Genomic DNA, 21,621 nt, shown 5'->3' on the forward strand with positions numbered 1-21,621 from the left:
TTTGTAAGTTACACTTTCACAATAAAGAGATTGCACTACTTGTATGATGTGAATTGAAAAATACTATTTCTTTTGTTTACCATTTTTACAGTGCAAATATTTTTAATTAAAATAATAATATAAAGTGAGCTCTGTACACTTGTATTCTGTGTTCTAATAGAAATCAATATATTTGAAAATGTAGAAAAACATCCAAAATATTTACTAAATTTCGATTGGTATTCTATGTTTAGCAGTGCGACTAATCGAGATTAATTTTTTGAGTTAATTGCGTGAGTTAACTGTGATTAATCGACAGCCCTAGTTATTAGTGCCTCTCTTATATGCACAATTTCAGTTCTCTTGTTTCCTCTACCTCACTCCACCTCATAAACTCTTTATATTTTGCCACTTGGTCAGTCAATTATAACCTTTTCTACACACTGTAACAATGAACTGATTTGACGTAAAATGTATTCTAGGAAGTCTCGGCTAATTTTCTAAACCTCATGCACAAGATGATCAGCCTCACTAAGAGGCCTTTTTTATTCCATTCAGCTCTTGTGTCAAGCGGAACCCAACTGGACTTGAGGAACTAGCAACAAATGCAAAAATGTGTGCAACTGCAAACTTAATTTCCACAATTTCTGTGATAACATCTGTAATATGGAAACTTGCTTGTCTCAGTGACATTTAAGTTAAAACCACCAGATGTCATCTAATTTTGTGTCATACTGTAAATTCCGTGGGACTTAGTTAAAGTCATAAATTGGCCCAAACTCACTCAAAGGGTTCAAGAAAAAGAGTGAAACTTTTGATGAAACAGCTCAGGGTTTTGAGTTTGTAATGAAACCAGGTGAGTTATGCATGCTTTTAGGTTTCACTGCAAACACTTTTTACATAGCTCTGGGCCTCTTGGACAGATATCAGAGATTGCTGTATCATCTTCTGATGCTGTGCTACAAGGAAAAGCTAGAATTTTCAGACAGAATAATGACACCATATCTTGAAACCATATCTTAACACTATATTTAGTGAACTCAAAATCTCAATCTAAAACATGTAGGATCTCTCAAAAGAAATTCATTTCATTCTTTTGGGAGATGGCTGAGAATTTCATTCTAGCATTTCAAATGAATAAAAACGAGTCATAAAATTTGGAATGAAACAATCTTTTAATTAATTTCTATCTTTATAGATCAAAGGCACAAAAGTGCAGAATGATTAGTTTTTAACCAGTTATATCTATACATGTCAAAGAAGCAGCACAGAATATTTTATATGGGCCTAATTCTAATACCTTCACTCATCGATTCCTCATTTAAATCAATCCTTAAATTAATAATCTCAGAGTTAGCAAATTTTTACAGAAAATATAGTGCATTCAAATACAGTATTATTTTTGTAGGTGCCAACCACTAATGGTTTAACATTCATATTTCATATACTGATAAACTGTTGCTATGCTCAAAATACAGTTTCTTCTGTCATTACATTTTAATTTAGTTTTTAGGGAATTGGAGTGGTGATTAAGGATATTAGCATTGTCTTATAAAGATGAGAAAAGCTATGATACAATGCATAAAAATAATATCCTTATGACAAATCTCCAAATTTCTCTCTTCCCACATTTAACTAGGCTTGATTATTAAAACTGTATTAGTTTGTTTTACCAATATGCAACAATGTAATATAATTAATTAGTTTATGACTTGGATATACATTAATCACATGCAGTAACGAACATTATTATGTTCAGGGAAATATATGAATGAATCGGTTTAATAGTCCCTATTGACTATAAAGATTGCTTTTAACCTTTCAACTAATGCTGATTCTGCCTGAAAGAGTTGAAAGGCCCATAATACACATTTAATTTGTAATCAGAAATGTAAAAAAAAAGTTTTAACAACCCAAGTTAAGTGATATTTAAATACAGTAAAATATAATGCTAAAATTAAATATATTTTATTACATACTCACTTTGGAAATACTGTCCATGTCTCCTGAGCCTTAAATTAAAATAAATAAATAAATCATCATTTAGATTAGTTTTGAACTGCATTCTCTAAGAGTTTATCATTTTCTGTACTTTGAAAAGATAGTATAACAACAATAAGCTAACATATAGTAGTTATGTTTGAGTTCTTCCCTTCCCACTAGTCTCTCTCAGGAAAATACTTCAGTCATTATAGTAGTCTGTTAGGTTCTTTTTGCATGGTTGTGCCTGCAGTTTGTGTGGGAAGATGCCTCCTTTCTACCAAAGGCAATCACAGTCCCTGTGCTCCAGGCACTGCTTTCTCTGTGTGGCCGAAGGTATATTCCTCACTGCAAAGTGGTAGGGAGGAGGACAGGTCACGGCACCGGACTCTACAGTGTTCTGCATTAGCATTCTTTAGGATGGGACACCCTTACATACTGGGAAGCTCAAGGAGCTCCCCTGGGAGATGCAGCTCTGCATTGCTCCTCTCCCATGGCAGTGCCTAAGTAGCAGCCCAATATTAACACTGTTGTAACTAGAGGAAACTGTAAACATGTCTATAGACAGCTAATGCTCCTGATGGAAAAAATAACTATCATTTTTAGTGCACTCTAGACATCCAAGAGTCTCTAAAAGAACTACTGTTGTATATTAAAAAAATTATAGTAGAAAATCTGTCATACTTAATTTGTTAAACACTGAATGTATGCAACCATGTTTACTGAAAATACTAATCATATGCTTAGTGCCCATAAAGTTCTTCCACTATCACTTCAATTGTAATTAATCTTATAACTCAGAAGTTATTGTTAGGCTACAATACATTACAGCAAAATGACAGGTTTCAGAGTAGCAGCCATGTTAGTCTGTATTCGCAAAGAGAAAAGGAGTACTTGTGGCACCTTAGAGACTAACAAATTTATTTGAGCATAAGCTTTCACAGTTCACTTCATCGGATGCATTCAGTGGAAAATACAGTGGAAAGATGTATATACACACACACAGAGAACATGAAACAATGGGTTTTATCATACACACTGTAAGGAGAGTGATCACTTAAGATGAGCTATTACCAGCAGGGGGGAGGAGGAAAACCTTTTATGGTAATAATCAAGGTGGGCCATTTCCAGCAGTTAACAAGAACGTCTGAGGAACAGTGGGGGGTGGGGTGGGGGGGGGAGAAATAACATGGGGAAATAGTTTTACTTTGTGTTATGACCCATCCACTCCCAGTCTCTATTCAAGTCTAAGTTAATTGTATCCAGTTTGCAAATTAATTCCAATTCAGCAGTCTCTCATTGGAGTCTGTTTTTGAAGTTTTTTTGTTGAAGGATAGCCACTCTCAGGTCTGTAATCAAGTGACTGGAGAGACTGAAGTGTTCTCCGACTGGTTTTTGAATGTTATAATTCTTGATGTCTGATTTGTGTCCATTTATTCTTTTACGTAGAGACTGTCCAGTTTGACCAATGTACATGGCAGAGGGCACATGATGGCATATATCACATTGGTAGATGCGCAGGTGAACGAGCCTCTGACAGTGTGGCTGATGTGAGGCTTTGTTGCAAGGATAGGTTCCTGGGTTAGTGGTTCTGTTGTGTGGTGTGTGGCTGCTGGTGAGTATTTGATTCAGGTTGGGGGGCTGTCTGTAAGCAAAGACTGGCCTGTCTCCCAAGATCTGTGAGAGTGATGGGTCGTCCTTCAGGATAGGTTGTAGATCCCTGATGATGCGTTGGAGAGGTTTTAGTTGGGGGCTGCCACAAGTACTCCTTTTCTTTTTGCGATTACAGCAAAAGTTTGTGATGACGTTCAAAAATAGTTTTTAATTGACTTGGAAATAATGTGCATTATTTTCAATTAAAAAATGAAGTCATTTTACAAAAAATATTTATAAAAGGACTGCTGCAAAATCACAAGATAGCCTTATTCAAAGTAATCTATGAAGTTCAGAGACATGCTCCATAAAGACTGTTGGGAATTTGCTATTCCTCAGGGTTAGTCTGCTAAGAGAGGTTTTGGTGCATTCTTTCCTTAGCTTAAAATCCATTTTTCTCATTGTACCATAGCCTTTTCCATTCTCTTCCTCATTCTCATTCTTCCATGCATCTTGTCAAACAATCTTCAGTTTCTGGTCTAGATTCAGGCCTGAACTATGCTAACTTCTTCTGGTATAACCTGAAGTGCAGGGCAGAAAGTCTGTGAGAAAGGGTCGGGGTTGAACCACTGCAAATTTTGTATAATTCTACAAGGCTCCTAACTCCCACAGATATCACTTCTTTTCAGAAATTATAATCTACGCAGAGTCCATGGCTCTTCAGACCTCTCAATGACTGAACAGCTTTGGAGCTTTGTAGGATTTCCATGTCCACAGCCTACAATGCCCTGCAATCTACACTGTTTCCATTTCTTCTTCACTTCTTACTTGTAGTTTTATAATGTGTTCATTGGGCCAGACTGATATTATAAAGAGAAAAATATAGCTAATAAATATTAAATGACCTCTAATGTTACCTAACATGGCTTTTCTATACAGAAAAATATATCTGTAATGTCAGGTGTAATTTTGCAGGAAAGTTCACATTTGGAGAGAAAGAAGAAAACATTTCAAACATTTCTCTGGCAGGCTGATGAAAAACAGAAGGTGTTTGAAGCTGTTTCATGGGGATGAGCTATTAAAAGTAATGTTTGGGAGGATGGATGAATGGGTAGAGTCCAAGTGAGACAGTTAAAACTGCATGATCAATATAATTTATCATTTGGTTTCACAATTTAATACGTGGATAACAATTGATGTGGTACATTATTTCCAAATATACAAATATGTAAGCACCTGCACCACTTTGTGATAAAAACATCTTCTGATTACTGGTGTTTTTATGTGGGACTGGGGAGGAGAAAGCTTTAGTCATCTTCCACATTAGTTTAACACGTACTATAGAACAGGTTAAAAATTATATTCTGTTAATATACAATATATATAAAAGACACCTTATTAGACCAGATCCATAAGATTAAATCAGCATTTTTGAACTTCTGTTGATGTTGATACAATATTTCTAATTTTCAAATGATTTTATATACAATTGCCCACACAATTTAGAGCTGTGGTTATTGTGGAGTTAGTCATTAAAAAACAGTTCTAAAATCAGTATTCACTAGATTTGTTATCCTTACCTAAAGATCCATTCATATGATGTGATTCCATTCCACCCAATCCACCCATAGGTCCATCTGACCCCGGACCCATTGGAAACTGTAAAAGGACGGTGATAATATATTAAAATTGATATTAATGCACGAATATATTGCAGATAATCTAATAAAAGCACAAAAACAGAAATGGAGAAACTGAATTGTATAGTCTATCTCTGAGTGGATTATTTTTATGTGATTTTCACTTGAATGGTTTTCGCTTTTTTTTTTTCCAGCCTTTACCTCAGTTACTGTGTTCTGCACTCCTGGAGAATTCATGTCTGTGCAGAGAGTTAGCCCGTGGCCTATGTAATTCTTACGTCCTACTTAAGTACTATGGTTGGGACTTTCAAAAGTGATCAGTGATGACTAAAATCTGCTCCTGTTGAAGTTAATGGGAGTTTCACTATTGACTTCAATGAGAGCAGAGTTAGGCCAACATAGACCACTTCTGGAAATCCCACCCTACCTGTGCTGAGCATCACAGCAGACTACAGTGCATTATCACTGCAACAATATAAAGTTCTGCCAGTTCAGCATTTGGATTTCACAGTTTATCATTAAACCTGGGTCTTCAAATTGAGAACACAGATATTTACAGCACTTCTAGGTAAACATGCAATGAATTTCAGTAAATGCACTACAATTAAACCATTACTTAAGTTCTTGTGGCCTTTTTTCAAATGATCTCTAACTACATGTTCTGCTTGCATAAATGATATCTAAATTGAGGAAAACTATAAGGGTTAGAAAGAGAAGAAAGTTCTTTCTAAAAATCCAAGTTTTCATCACTTCCTGAATGGCTGGATGTTTTGCCTAAAATAATCGGTGGTGTCATAGTTAATATTTAATGGTTGTCATTAAGCTTCATATTTAACACTCAACTCAAATGAACAAGGCAGATCTCACCCTTCAGAAAGCTACTGATTTTATCCATCTATAGAATTGGTAATAAATCATTGACTGGGTCACATTCAGAAGTTTTCCTTGCATTATGAAGAGGCAGAAATATATTTTTGTAATGAAAGTTTAAGTTCTGCACATACTAATGGAAGCTGATAGGGTGTATTACTGTGACCAGAACAGCATATCCCAGGATGACAAATTTAGTCATCTACCTAACAGATTTACATGCACCGCTTAAAGTTTTTACATGCACGAATTTCAAGGTATTCAAGGTGCTAAAGGACTGTTTGTACCCACTCAAAATGGGGAAGATAAGCATGATTTAGATAAGATGAAGGTCTGGTGATTCAGTGTATGAATCAAATAGGGCTTCACAGTGCAGAAAAATACATAACAGGTTCATATTTACATTAGATCTGTTGGGTCCAGGTGGTACTGCATTCATTAAAGTGTACATGTTGTCTCCAGAGTTAGTTGAATCTGAAACAAGTATTATTTTAATTACCAAGATGTGACTTGAGATAAAACTACTCACCTACTAAACTTTATCATCATTCTGTTAATATTTCTCCTGTGTCTAAGCCACTGTTACACAGTGGCATTATAGTGGAAGATTTCATTGTATCTCTATTCTTAGCCAAATGGCAGATCTATGAAAAGAAATAACTGCAATGCTCCCTAAATGGCTGCTGTGTCTACCTCTAGACTGAGTTTATGCATTATTGTTAACATGTCTATAAATCATCAAAAATTTGTAACCACTTAGTTCCTAAAATACTTTTTCTAAAACTTCCAGATTACTTTACTTTCTGCAGTCTCTGTGAAAGGAGAATTTCTCACTTACTAAACACTTATATGCTCTGGTTTCCACCAGGGTTGATCAATGGGTAGCTCCTCCTCATGCAGATTTCAGGTGAGTAGCAGCCAATGAAAAGCTCTAATTTTCATGCCTGTCAGCCAGCTAAATGCTGTCTCCTTCTCTCTCCCTAAGGCTTGAAAACTTCCAAAGCTAAAATCTAGATTTTAACTAACTAGACAATATAATGAAACCTATGGAACTATTTGTCTGAACTAAGGGTTGAATAGAAGCCAGGGCCCAGAAAATAATTAGTAGGTAAGAAATTCTTGGTTTTGAACCCTGGCTTGCCATTAGTGGTAAGCACTCCTCATAGACATTTTGCAGAGAGGAGAAAGCAAAAAAGGACTGTAGCCAGGGAGAGAACATACGGAGAACATTTTCCCAAGAAAACAGCAGTTGAGAACACATCGTCGGGGCATCCCATCCAACAAAAACAATTAGTCTCTGTGAATTACCAAGTGATGAACACATCTGCAAAAGGACACATCCAACAATGGAATGACATCACATCTATGATGTTTGTAGAAAGAGTGGAGAGACAGCCAAGTAGCTGCGTTCCACAATTCCTTCACAAAATCTCCCCTTTCTCTGCCCTAGAAACAATGTAAAAAAGACTCAGAGAGCTTTGAGCTTAACAGAGCACAGACATTTCACCATTTTCTGAGACAAAGTGGGGGCAATGGGAGACCCTGTGCATGTCCTTTGAAACAGAATTACCTCTACTTACATAGAAAAGTGAAAGGAAGAAAAGCACATGCCTAACTGAAGTGCCTTGGAATTAGGAATGGATCCTGGGCTAAAGCTAGAAAGTTTGATACCTGTTCCAAGGTGTTAAAATCAAGTCCAATGTATATTTCCCTCAAGAGCCTCACTACTTTGGTACAACTTTCTAAGCATTAACTAAGATTGGTGAGATAATAAACCCATTATATGCATGGAATATCACTAAATAGATTCTAGTGTATTGTCTCCTCCATCCCATCTCTGAGACAGAGAGAGAGAGATTGAAAAAAATTCCTATTTGGCTTCTTCTGCTGTCATTAAGAAACAAGTTTTTCAAACACCAGGTCCTTCTGAAAACAGACAACATGGCTCTTTCTCAAGGAATCATGGCTTCATTTTCTGTTCGTTATTGTCTTAAACACATACCAGTGGTTTGGCCCACTGGGACACTAACAGTTGGAGGGTTTTGTTTGCAGAGATTAGTTCCCTTGGTAGCTTTCCTGGTGGCTGTTACTTGAATATTTTTATTCCACAGCTTCTCGTTCCTCCATCAAAACAAAAGGCTTGTTCATAGTCCACATTGGCCACTTACATATGCCACTGGCAATTTACTGCTGTATTGAATGTTTTCAGAAGTACATGTTATTTGAGGAGCTTGTTTTTAAATTAGGAGATATTTGAATATTTAACTGCTAGCACCCATTAGTCATCTTCTTAAGTATTGAACAGGAGAGGAGTCATCCTTCTTTTCTATTACAGGTTGTGTTTTTAAAATTATTGCCACATATTTAATGAGTACAGGAAAACTTCCATGGAAGGGTTGGAAAGCTCTGCTTCTGTCTCTTAAAAAGGACTTCCCTATCCTTTGTGCAAGTAATGATGGCAGGGAGGTAGGAATATGTGGATCTGATGATGTAAGGTGTCACAGAGATGGAAAGGTCTCTAGAAGTGGCGATCAATGACCTCTTGGTTGATGAAAGGAGGATGAGAAGGAGATATGCTTCTTAGGAGTGGAAGATTCCCAGAAGAAGTCTGACTGATCTAGTGAAGATCGGTTAAGTCGAGACACCAGATCAGAGGCAAATACTTCCTGCTTACCAGATCCCTGATGCTATCCATGGGAGGAGAGGAAGTCTTATGTGTGTCCACCCTCCACAACCTCTTCCGATACTTCGTTCACGTCAGGAACTTTGGAAAACCTTGATGTAGGGAAACACTTGCCACTCTTCTTAATGCAGAGCTAGCTGGCTGAGCAGAAGCTATGGGACACTCCTTTAAACTCCCACTTTAAGCAGGATACTCCAGGGACAGTCTCATAGGATACATAAAAGTTGCTGGCAAATGTGCACTGAACAACACTAGCAGAAACAATGCACATTCTGTTTTCTCTCTCTTTTTCCTTCCTGTTCCTAATTGAGACCAGAAAAAATAGTCTTGAGAGTCCTGGAAGGAGCAAGTAAAATCAAATTACCAACCATACTGCCTCTCTCCAGCAAAGCAGGAGGAAGTCCGAGGAGGGAGGGAGGAAGGGAGAGAGAGAAGAAGAGTGCAAAAGTGAGAGCTTTTTATTGGCTGTTGCTTGCTGAAATATATATAAGGTGGATTAGTCTGCACTGGTAGCAAATGGGCACAGGAAGAACTGGAATACCGAATCTGTATATTACCTACTCCCCCCCACCCCACCCCTACCCACAGAATGTTATTTAAATTGTCCTTAAATTTTCTGATTAGATTTGGATACCTGCAGGACTAGGCATGATGGGTGTTCCTGGTGGCCCTCCACCCCCTGGAGGACCCTAAAAAGGGTAGAAAATATTCCATTAATATAAAAGAAAAATATTACTGTAAAGACTGAAGATAATCCAAGTGACAAAAGCACATCATAATGGTTGTGCGTTGTTTTGGTGAAAAGGAAAACATTTCCATAGAACAAAAGAAAGATGTACTCCATCATCTATTTTCTTGTAAACCAGTGAATTTACTCAAGGGCAGACTAAAGCTAGTGCCATGGATCTGCAGGCTCAAGCCCTGAATCCCAATATGTGCAGATCCATGGATCCAGAGAGATCCACTGCTCAAATCCGCTACTGTCTGCCAGTACTGGAGTACAGAAGGGATGCTTTGTTCAGGGTCCAGGGCTGTTAATATATAGGTGATTCTCTGAACCCACCTCTACTATAGCCAGTTTTCCAGCTGGTATTGCTCTCTCTTCACTGACTGTGTTGCAGCAGACTGCTAACTGTAGTGTCAACACTGGCAGAATAAGCTACTGCCTGCTGTCACACAGTACAGAGATCATATGGGAGGAGAAAAGGTGTTCAATGGAAGTCCGGCCACTGGAAAGAAGTCTCTCTCTGTGGGATGTGTGGATCAAACTTTGGTAGATCCAGGTCCTGGTAAGTTTAATTCAGTTCATAAAACATCACACATTCTCTTTTTTCATATTTGTACACATATTACTTAGGATAAATGACTTGAGATTAATGACAAAGTGTCAGCACAAGATCAGCTTGATAAATCTGAGTACAGATCTGCTGATTTTCAGCTATTACATTACAGATAAAAGAAATGGGAGCTCATCTAGTATTTGCTAAATCCATTTAAAAATAAGAAATGCCTATTTTCTTTTTTTCTGTTAATTTTCTGTATTTCTGTGTTGCAATTTTTTCTGTGAAAACAAACCATTTAAACAAACTGTACTGGTTATTAAACAAGCTGTTCTTTTTGTTTTCTTTAAAAAAAATTATTCCTATTGTTTTGTGCTAAACAACTTAATTCTTTAGCTCATCAGCACCATAATTTCTTGTGTAACACATTTGCAGCTACAGTAATATCTTGAAGTAAAATGAAAAGTTGACTGGTTACAGTTTTGATTCAAATATTCTAATATGCAATAAAAAATTAACCCAGAAATATTCCATAATAAAAATGCTATAAATTGCTACTACTAGAAGGCAGTTTTCATTGTCATAGGTTTGTATTAATATTTAAAAATAGAACAGTTGCTATAAAAAAAAATGATTTGTTTCAATATCCATTCTGTTCACTTCATGTCATGGAGCATACTGAGATTTCAAAGTGTGAAACTGTTTGCTTGAAGGGGCATTGTTGAGATTTGCTATAATATGACCAACACATTTTTGGAAGGAAGGGGGAAGTTTTGGAATTAGAACAATTGAAAAAAATCTTTGTGTGCCCTACAAAACACACCATTTACTGGCTCTGAAGCAGCAGCAATGCATTCATGAACACTATTTCCAGGATTATGCTATAATCAAAGTCAGTAATGCTGCATTAGTTATTGCTGCCCCTGCCTCTGAGCTGGTACAAATAAAATACTTGAGATATTTGTGGGTTAATACCGCTGGCTGCAAGTTAATGAATAAATTTAACAAATAACTTTATTCTAAACACAAATCTGTTATCCAATAATAATATGTCCCTGATACCAGTCTACATACATATATACACATACACCTCTGACCCCCTTAAATGATTGGCAATGTAACCTACCAACTACCAGTCTCTATCCAGCACTTCTCCCTCAGTAGTGTATTGAGAAAGACCATGGAGTGCCTCCTGTGTCTACTATCAAGATTTGTTCCACTACAGATGTCATAGATTCATGGAGTTTAGACCATAAGGGACCATTAGATCATCTAATCTGACCACCTGTGTATCAGAGGCCAGTCAATTTCATCCAGTTATCCCTGTATAGATTAACTGGCCAGAAGAGACCACTGTGATCATCTTGTCTGATCTATGTGATGCAGGCCCTAGAACTTTCCCTAAATCCTCCCTAGAGCATGACTTTTAGAAAAACATCCCATCTTGATTTAAAAATTGACACTGATGGAGAATCTACCATGACCCTTGGTTGTTCGTTCCAATGGCTAATTACCCTCACTATTAAAAATGTGTCCCGATTTTTTAAATATGAATTTATCTGGTTTCAGCTTCCAGCCACTGCTGCTTTTTATGCCTTTGTCTGCTAAATTAAAGAGCCATTCAGTACCCAGTATTTTCTCCCATAAAAGGTACATTGTAATCAAGACACCTCTCTTCTTTTTGATAAACTAAATAGACTGAACTCATTAAGTCTCTGCCTGTAAGGAATTTTCTCCAGCCCTCAAATAATTTTTGTAGCTTTTTGGTGCACTCGCTCCAGTTTTTTCAACACCCTTTAAAAAAGTCAAAAAATACAAACTGTTAGGAAAAAACTGTGGGCACCAGAAGGAGAGGTTATTCATCTCATACAGTAACTAGAGTTCTTCAAGATGTGTGTTCCTATGGGTGTTTCCTGTCAGGTGTGCTTGTTCCCCCCCGCCATACTTTTGATAAAAGATTATCAGTAATGGTGCCCGTTCAGCCCTACTCATCTTCATGCCCCACAGTGACAATATCTAGGGCTGCACAGGCAAACTGTCCTCAGTTCCTTCCCTACCACAAAGTCCCACCAGGGCAACTCCGAAACAGAAGGGAAGGAGGGCAGGTAGTGGAGTAGCCACAGGGACACACATCTCAAAGAACTCCAGTTAATGCACAAGGTGAGTAACCTTTCTTTCTTCAAATAATGTCCGTACGGGTGCTCCATTTCAGATAACTCCCAAACAGTATTCCAACAGGATGGTGGGAGCTTCAGAAGAGACTCCAACACGGAAGACAGAACTGCACTGCCAACTGCCACATCTGACCTAGAGGTATGAACCAAAGCATTGTTCTTGGAAAAAGTATGTACTGAAGCCCTAGTTGCAGCTCTGAAAATGTCAGCAACTGGAACATCCTTGAGTAACGTCACAGACATACACTGTGACATGGTAGAATGAGCTAACACTAGAAGGAGGTTAGATGTTGGCGGAGTCATAAAATGAAATTATACATCCAGAGATTCACCTTGAGAGCCTTTGGGTGGAGATAGTGGAACTTTTAGATCTATCCTAAATCAAAACAGTCTGGGAGACTTTCAAAATGCTTTGGTCCAGTCTAGATAAAAAAATCTATCACCCTTCTGACATGAATGGAATGGAAAGTAGCTTCCTGTTTGAAATGAGGTGGTTTTGGGGGGAAACAGTAAATGAATGGTCTGGTTAAGATGAAACTCAGAGGACACTTCCGGTAGGAACTTGAGATGTGGCCATTTTGAAACCTCTTCCTTGCAAAATACTGTAAAGGGGGATCTGCTATTAGAGTCCCCCATTATTCCACTCTCCATGTGGAAGTGATGCCCTCCAAGAAAGCTGTTTTCATGGAGAAGTGGAGTGGAAAACATGTAGCTAATGGTTCAAAGAGGTGTGTCATAAGGCCATTTAGGACAAGGTTTTAATCCCATACTGGGGCAGGTTCTCTAACCTATGGATAAAGACTCATCAGATCTTGAACAAATCTTGAGGTTACGGGGTAAGCAAAAATCGAAAAACCTTCCACTGATGACTGAAAAGCTGTTAGTCACCAAGTGAACCTTGGAAGAGCTCATACTGATCTTTTTAATTCTAACAGGTATTCCAGAATAGTGGAAAGAAAAGAACAGATAGGAAGCACTTGTCGACGGACACACCATAGGTGAAATCTCTTCCATTTCTGAAGGTATTTCTAGTAGATGTTTTTCTGCTATTTAACAAAACCTGTTATACTGCTGTTGAGCAGGAAATCTCTAACCCCAAGAACCATCTAGCCATGCTTAAAGTCACAAAATGTCCAAATTGGGGTGAAGTGTCCAACCAGCATCCCAAGACAACAGGCGATAATCTAGAGGAAGTCTCAGCAGCGGACAAGATGTGACTTGAATCAGGTAAGGTACCAAACTTGTCTTGGCCAAGTTGGTACAGTCAAAATGATTTGTCCTGCTTGATCTTGTTGAGAACTTTCAAGATTAATGGCATTGGTGGGAATACATCCCAGACGCAGAATCTAGTCTTGCCCAGAGTAAAACTTCTTACACTTTACATTGGTGGCAGTAGCAAAAAGATCCACCTCTGGAACTCCCCAGGTTAGAAATATACTCTGGAGGGCTCATGAATCCAACTCCCAGTTGTAACTGAGAAAAGTGTCTGCTTAGGTGGTTGGCAGTAACGTTTTGTATGCCGTGGAGGTAAGAAGCTAAAATGGCTATGTGGTTGATAATGCGCCAACTCCAGAGCTTCATTGGTTCGGCACAGAGTGAGGGGGAACACGCCCCACCCTGACTATTGCTGTAGAACATGCAGGCCACATTGTCCGTCATGATCTTGACTGAATTGGCTTTGATCAGTGGGAGAAAGTGGGAGTAAGCATTCCTGACTGCCTCAATTCCAGAATGTTGACATGTAGATGACTCTCTTGGGAAGACACTTGCCTTGGATGATGTGAGGACCAAGATACACTTCCCATCCCAAAAGGGATATCTGAACAGATAATGGTGGTTGGAATGGGTTGAAAGAAGGGGATTCCCAAACAGAATTTGGATGGGTTTTTCCACTGGAGACAGTGGAGACAAGATGTGACATGCTAGCTCACAAATATGCACGCCGCCATCTACCCCAATAGCTGAAGACAATTCCTTGCCAAAATCTGAGGACTTAACTGAATCTTTGGAATAAGAGTCTGCAGAACCACAAACCTGTCCACAGGTAGGTAAGCCCTGGCTATCATGGCATCTGGAGAGGCTCCTATGAAATCTATCTGTTGAACCAGGATCAAAAAGGACTTTACAAGATCGATCTGGACACCTCAGGTGTGAAACAAGGAACATGTCGTCTGTAGTGTTGATAGGACCTCCTGACTGGATTGGCCCTGGAGTAACCACTCATTAAGATGAGGGAAGACAATAATGCCTAGAGGACATTGGTGAATGGCTCTGACTTTCATCACTTTTGAGAATACCTTGGAGAGGAGGAGAAGCTGAAAGTGTACTGAAAATGTCTGTGATTGACTGTAAATTGAAGAAACCTCTTGTGAGAGAGGTGAATCACAATATAGAAATACATGTCTTGAAGAGAGAGTGTCACATACCGATCCCCGGAATCTAGAAAAGGAATTATAGCTGCAAGAGCCACCATCCTGAATTTCTGTTGTTTCATGTAGTTGTTGAAATATCTAAAATATAATACTGGTTTCCATCCCCCATTCTTTTTAGAGACCAGAAATTACTTGGAATAGAACCCTTTTCCCTGGTGCTGAAGTGAAATTGGTTCTATGGCTCCTAAACTTAGGAGAGAGGCAACATCATGGAGCAGGTCCTGAAGGAATCAATTCTGAAGCACCTAGAGGAGAGGAAAGTGATCAGGAACAGTCAGCATGGATTCACGAAGAGCAAGTCATGTCCGAGTAACCTAATTGCCTTCTATGATGAGATAACTGGCTCTGTGGATTAGGGGAATGCAGTGGATGTGTTATTCCTTGACTTTAGCAAAGCTTTTGATACGGTCTCCCACAGTATTTTTGCCAGCAAGTTAAAGAAGTATGGGCTGGATGAATGGACTATAAGGTGGATAGAAAGCTGGCTAGATCATCAGGCTCAACGGGTCATGATCAATGGCTCCATGTCTAGTTGGCAGCCGGTATCAAGCGGAGTGCCCCAAGAGTCGATCCTACGGCCGGTTTTGTTCAATATCTTCATTAATGATCCGGATGATGGGATGGACTGCACCCTCAGCAAGTTTGCAGATCACACTAAGCTGGGGGGGAGAGGTAGATACCCTGGAGGGTAGGGATAGGGTCCAGAGTGACCTAGACAAATTGGAGGATTGGGCCAAAAGAAATCTGATGAGGTTCAACAAGGATAAGTGCAGAGCCCTGCACTTAGGATGGAAGAATCCCATGAACTCCTACAGACTAGGGACCGAATGGCTAGGCAGCAGTTCTGCAGAAAAGGACCTAGGGGTTACAGTGGATGAGAAGCTGGATATGAGTCAACAGTGTGCCCTTGTTGCCAAGAAGACTAACGGCATTTTGGGCTGTATAAGTAGGGGCAGCAGATTGAGGGACGTGACCATTCCCCTCTATTCGACATTGGTGAGGCCTCATCTGGAGTACTGTGTCCAGTTTTGGGCCCCACACTACAAGAAGGATGTGGAAAAATTGGAAAGAGTCCAGCAGAGGGCAACAAAAATGATTAGGGGGCTGGAGCACATGATTTATGAGGAGAGGCTGAGAGAACTGGGATTGTTTGATCTGCAGAAGAGAAGAATGAGCGGGGATCTGATAGCTGCTTTCAACTACCTGAAAGGGGGTTCCAAAGAGGATGGATCTCAACTGTTCTCAGTGGTACCAGATGACAGAACAAGGAGTAATGGTCTCAAGTTGCAGTGGGGGAGATTTAGGTTAGATGTTAGGAAAAACCTTTTCACTAGGAGGATGGTGAAGCACTGGAATGGGTTACCTAGGGAGGTGGTGGAATCTCCTTCCTTAGAGGTTTTTAAGATCAGACTTGACAAAGCCCTGGCTATCATGATTTAGTTGGGGATTGGTCCTGTTTTGAGCCGGGGGTTGGACTAGATGACCTCCTGAGGTCCCTTCCAACCCTGATAGTCTATGATTCTATGAACCTGCTGATTCAGCAACTGATTGTCAGATGGGTCCCTGAAAAGGAACGGGGAAGAGGGTTGGAGGGACAGATGGAGGTGAAACGGATGGAATAGGAATTACAACCTTCAAAATCCGTTTGTTGGATGTTATTCACAGGCAGCTTGAAAATGGGAGAGGCAGAATCCAATGGCAGGGAAGAGGGATGGTTAGTGCAGCAGCAGATTTGTGTGAAACGGGTGGTTTAGACTCTTCACCAAGCATCAAAACTGACACTTGGACAACGCTGGTGGCTGCGATGTAGCAGTTGTAGTAGATGTTTTCTTCTTTGAATACCTCGGTCTCAGCTTGTGGTTCAGGAGTTCTACAGAAACCAGAAAAATGGGCTGGGCATGACCTCTGGATTGTTTGAGACCTGCTATATTTTTCTTCGCAGCCACCAGCGTTGTCCAAGTGTCAGTTTTGATGCTTGGTGAAGAAGCTGGTCTTTATTTTATGGAGTAGTTTTTGTGTTGTGTTGCCTCCTGCACTCATTAACTGCATCCACAACCAAGGAATTTTTTGATAATCTCCTTTTTTGAAAAAGTAACAGATTTTTTAGATAAAGGAAATGCAGTGGATCTAATTTACCTAGATTTCAGTAAGGCATTTGATACCGTGCCACATGGGGAATTATTAGTTAAATTGGAGAAGATGGGGATCAATATGAACATCAAAAGGTGGATAAGGAATTGGTTAAAGGGGAGACTGCAACGGGTCCTACTGAAAGGCGAACTGTCAGGTTGGAGGGAGGTTACCAGTGGAGTTCCTCAGGGATCGGTTTTGGGACCAATCTTATTTAATCTTTTTATTACTGACCTTGGCACAAAAAGTGGGAGTGTGCTAATAAAGTTTGCAGACGATACAAAGCTGGGAGGTATTGCCAATTCGGAGAAGGATCGGGATAGTATACAGGAGGATCTGGATGACCTTGTAAACTGGAGTAATAGTAATAAGATGAAATTTAATAGTGAGAAGTGTAAGGTTATGCATTTAGGGATTAATAGGAAGAATTTTAGTTATAAGTTGGGGACGCATCAATTAGAAGTAACGGAAGAGGAGAAGGACCTTGGATTATTGGTTGATCATAGGATGACTATGAGCTGCCAATGTGATATGGCTGTGAAAAAAGCTAATGCGGTTTTGGGATGCATCAGGAGAGGCATTTCCAGTAGGGATAAGGAGGTTTTAGTACCGTTATACAAGGCACTGGTGAGACCTCACCTAGAATACTGTGTGCAGTTCTGGTCTCCCATGTTTAAAAAGGATGAATTCAAACTGGAGCAGGTACAGAGAAGGGCTACTAGGATGATCCGAGGAATGGAAAACTTGTCTTATGAAAGGAGACTTAAGGAGCTTGGCTTGTTTAGCCTAACTAAAAGGTTGAGGGGAGATATGATTGCTCTCTATAAATATATCAGAGGGATAAATATAGGAGAGGGAGAGGAATTATTTAAGCTCAGCACCAATGTGGACACAAGAACAAATGAGTATAAACTGGCCACCAGGAAGTTTAGACTTGAAATCAGACGAACGTTTTTAACCATCAGAGGAGTGAAGTTTTGGAATAATCTTCCAAGGGAAGCAGTGGGGGCAAAAGATCTATCTGGTTTTAAGATTCTACTCGATAAGTTTATGGAGGAGATGGTATGATGGGATAATGGGATTTTGGTAAGTAATTGATCTTTAAATATTCAGGGTAAATAGGCCAAATCCCCTGAGATGGGATATTAGATGGATGGGATCTGATTTACTATAGAAAATTCTTTCCTGGGTATCTGGCTGGTGAATCTTGCCCATGTGCTCAGGGTTTAGCTGATTGCCATATTTGGGGTCGGGAAGGAATTTTCCTCCAGGGCAGATTGGAGAGGCCCTGGAGGTTTTTTTGCCTTCCTCTGTGGCATGGGGCATGGTTGACTGGAGGGAGGCTTCTCTGCTCCTTGAAGTTTTGAACCATGATTTAAGGACTTCAATAGCTCAGACATGGGTGAGGTTTTTCATAGGAGTGGGTGGGTGACATTCTGTGGCCTGCGCTGTGCAGGAGGTCGGACTAGATGATCAGAATGGTCCCTTCTGACCTTAGTATCTATGAATCTATGAATTCAGTGAGGGAGGTGAAAATAAAAATTCTGAATTCTCCTCTGGGACATAGCATTTCTTGTCAGCACATTTGCAAATTGGGGGTGCCATAGCCAGAATCTGCCAGATGGTCCTGTCTGGCTCCAAAGAGCCTCATTAACTGGGAGTGGCATGCATGCCTAACCTGAAATGTGTAAAATGTTCAGTAGTTTATGATGAGGGCCCTGGACTTCTTCACAAGAATTCTGAAGCCTATCCACAATTCACTTCCTCAAGTCCTAGAATTGTTTAATGTCATGTGCTATGGAAGGTGGTGGAGACATTACAGCCTCATCTAATTATGACAATTAAATATTCGTATGAGGTTTTACTTCCTTATCAGCCCTTACCTCTTGTTCTTCAAGTGGAGGAGGAAGTGAAGGTAACAAAGAGCAAAAGTTTCTATGCTCACTGCAGAGTAAACTTCCCCCTTCCCCTGTCAGATGTTGTTGACAATACGGGGCCCATGGAGCCCAATAAGGCCACTGAGATGGACCATAAGATATGGGAGGAAGAGGTAACCACTGTTGGTCACCTCAGGTGGCTGGAGGTCAAGGTCACCCCTCCTCCCTTCTCTCCACATATGGAGAAGATAATGTCCCAGTGAGTAAACAGGAGATTCCTGAATACAGAGTCTGGAGTCAGAAAATCCTTCAATATATTTCATGGGAGGTGATAAGTGCTCTCCCTGGATGGTAGAAATCAGGGAGGTCTTGATGAGAAAGATGCCTTCAGTGACCCAGAGGATCTTGGTACTGAAGGATGAGCAGAAGCAGACTGTAGAGAAGACTCTGGTTCACTAGGTACAAAGAGGTCTCTTGAGTACCAGAACTTTTGTGGTACCAGAGGAATGATGGAGGTTGATATCAGTACCAAGGTGGGTATCTGGCTAGTATGTGCCAAAAGGTGAGCCTACACAAACATTTATTCAGGAGATGCAGACCAGGGTATCAAAGCAGGTACCGAGGACACGAGAGAGCTAGATGGTGCTGATCTCTTCATCGTAGAATGTCTGCTAATATGGTTGTGACATGTAACAGAGAAAGTCTTCAGTACTGGGTCTTGTTTGGAAGAGGCATGGCTCTTAGAAGCCTTAGACACCTCTGTGGTACAGGACGCACTTGGAGCCTCATTGGAGTAACACTCATTTTGGATCTAAGGTCTACAGGGACTGAGATGTCTTAAAGGGAGATCTAATGGTCATGCACCTCTTGATCGTACTTGTCAGATTTGAGTGCAAGGCTATCAGTTCCACAAGTACAGCTATAGACCTCTCATCCCCCAAAGCTTTCAGTGACTAGGACCTTGAGGAGTATAAGATAGTGGTTGTTTTATCCCTTGTAGCTCTCAGTGACCGGGACTCAGCAGCTGACAGGGTAGCACTCAGGTAGTTGTTGAAAAAAGGAGTTTTCGGGCCTTCAGGAGGTAATTATAAGCAACAGAGAGTAAAAATGTCCCATAAAACATTAGCTGTGAGTGTCTTCTTACGTGATGTGCTACATATCTTTTGGGAGGTTTAAGTTTTTCTAGTTCTTCCAATGAAATTTCTTCTGCAGCACTTCAAAAATTCAAGCACATTATTGTGTCACCAAGAAAAGGCTGTTTTTTTCTCCTTTTATATTGAAGTACTGAAGTATTGCATTGGTTACAGAAACATATGCTGAAGTAAACCACAGCACTCAAGGCAATTTTGACCAGACTGATAACTGTTCTGGTAATGAACACCAACATATGTGCTGTAGATGGCAGACAAAACAACTAAACACGGATCAGATGTTCACTTCTCAACCAATACACAAGGGTTCTTCTTAACATCTGGACAACTATTTCTGTGCCTAAATAACATGTAACATCAATTCTAATGAGCAAACACACAGAAGGATACTTACTACGTAATTCCCAGGAGATGCTGAAGAGTACGGTATCTAGAAAATAAAGCAAAACAAAATAATATATTTATTTTCCATTAAAATGGAGAAATGAACTCCATACCAAAATTTATTGAGGATCTTATTTTGAAGCACATTTTTAAAATTCATTTTTAGAGAACAGGCAGAGGATAGGGAGAAAATACTGATGTTAAACATAATGCTGTCTAGGAAACCTCTCACTATAAGGTTACTCTATAGTGAAAAGAGCAGTACAGAGTCACAATCAAAGATAATTAAATAAAAGATACTTAATATTCTAATTTAAGATTGCTGTGTCCCAACTCCTACACAGTAATATATTTGTTGTGTCTTGCACTGAAAATAATCAAGTTACATTGAAGACATTGGTGGCTTCTTAGGCCCTAATCCTGCAAAACACTTAAGCATGTGTGTAACTCTGCTCACCTGAGTAACCCTATAGAAGTCAATATAACTAAGTAATATACATGCTTGAGTGTCTGCAAGATCAGGGTCTTAATCACTAGCCGCTTTAGATCCACACTCTATGATGTGTGAATGCTGAGAAACCATTGTTACTTTTTAAAAAGGCAGGCAACCTTTGCAACCTGTGGTACAAGTTATGTTACTTGCACCCACCAGTATTGTCTTCAGGCTTCATCTGCAGGAACTACAATAATCCAATATAAAGATCCATCAACTTGTGGCAAAAGGTTAGTAGTGAGGTTATATGAGTATTAGCCCAATTCAGGACAGCATTAAGCATGTGCTTAACTTTAAGTCAATGGGTCTTAAGCAAGGGAACAGTGATGGACTTAAACATGTGATTAAGTCTTTAACTGAATCAAGAACCACAAGATGACACTCTCTTTGATCTCAAGGGACACTGATGGTATTCTTTCTGCATGCTTGAGGAAACAACTTTCTTTTTAAAGAGTCAATGGTCCCAATTGAACATTAAATTCAATTTGTGGAGATTTGAGAACTCCAGCTGCTGGCAAGTAATACAGTTTTCTTCTTCATGAAATAACTTCTATAGATCTTCTCTATAGGATACTGGAGAGTAACAGCTCAGGAAGTTGAGCTGAGAAATAAGAAACTGGAAAATCACTTTGCCAAAAGAAGTTTCTTATCTGACTGCAGATGACAGATAATATTTTATAAATGTATCTAAGGCAGCAGTTCTCAAACATTTTCATAGTCTGGTCCACATCTTTCCCACTCATGATTCAGCTGGCCACTGAAAAACACCCCACTATTAAATGGAAAAAATGTTATTTTAAACCCATTGCATTTATCCTCAGAACCCACATTGTGATGTTCTGAAACTCTCACACATTGAAGATGTGAACTGCCTCTTGGCATCTAACCTGTGAAGGATGGACTTCCTTCAGAATGTATGAGAAATTGAAAAAAATTAAGATAGACTTAATTTTAT

General features: G+C 39.5%; 1 protein-coding gene across 6 annotated transcripts in view; it reads right to left on the bottom strand.

Moving 5' to 3' along the window:
• SSBP2 (single stranded DNA binding protein 2) overlaps nucleotides 1-21,621 on the bottom strand; it is a 312,515-nt gene that overhangs the window by 23,472 nt on the left and 267,422 nt on the right. For all 6 annotated transcript variants that reach the window (XR_006281434.1, XM_038402458.2, XM_038402454.2 and 3 more), the window contains 5 exons: nucleotides 20,184-20,219; nucleotides 9,380-9,434; nucleotides 6,466-6,536; nucleotides 5,133-5,211; nucleotides 1,963-1,991 (listed from right to left, as the gene is read on the bottom strand). Coding sequence is in view for 5 of the 6 variants with exons in the window: in XM_038402458.2 (XP_038258386.1) it covers nucleotides 1,963-1,991; nucleotides 5,133-5,211; nucleotides 6,466-6,536; nucleotides 9,380-9,434; nucleotides 20,184-20,219 (270 nt within the window). In the remaining variant the exon portion in view is untranslated. The remainder of the gene's footprint in view (nucleotides 1-1,962; nucleotides 1,992-5,132; nucleotides 5,212-6,465; nucleotides 6,537-9,379; nucleotides 9,435-20,183; nucleotides 20,220-21,621) is intronic.

This window comes from Dermochelys coriacea, chromosome 5, assembly GCF_009764565.3.
Source record: "Dermochelys coriacea isolate rDerCor1 chromosome 5, rDerCor1.pri.v4, whole genome shotgun sequence".
NCBI classification, from domain to species: domain Eukaryota; kingdom Metazoa; phylum Chordata; order Testudines; family Dermochelyidae; genus Dermochelys; species Dermochelys coriacea.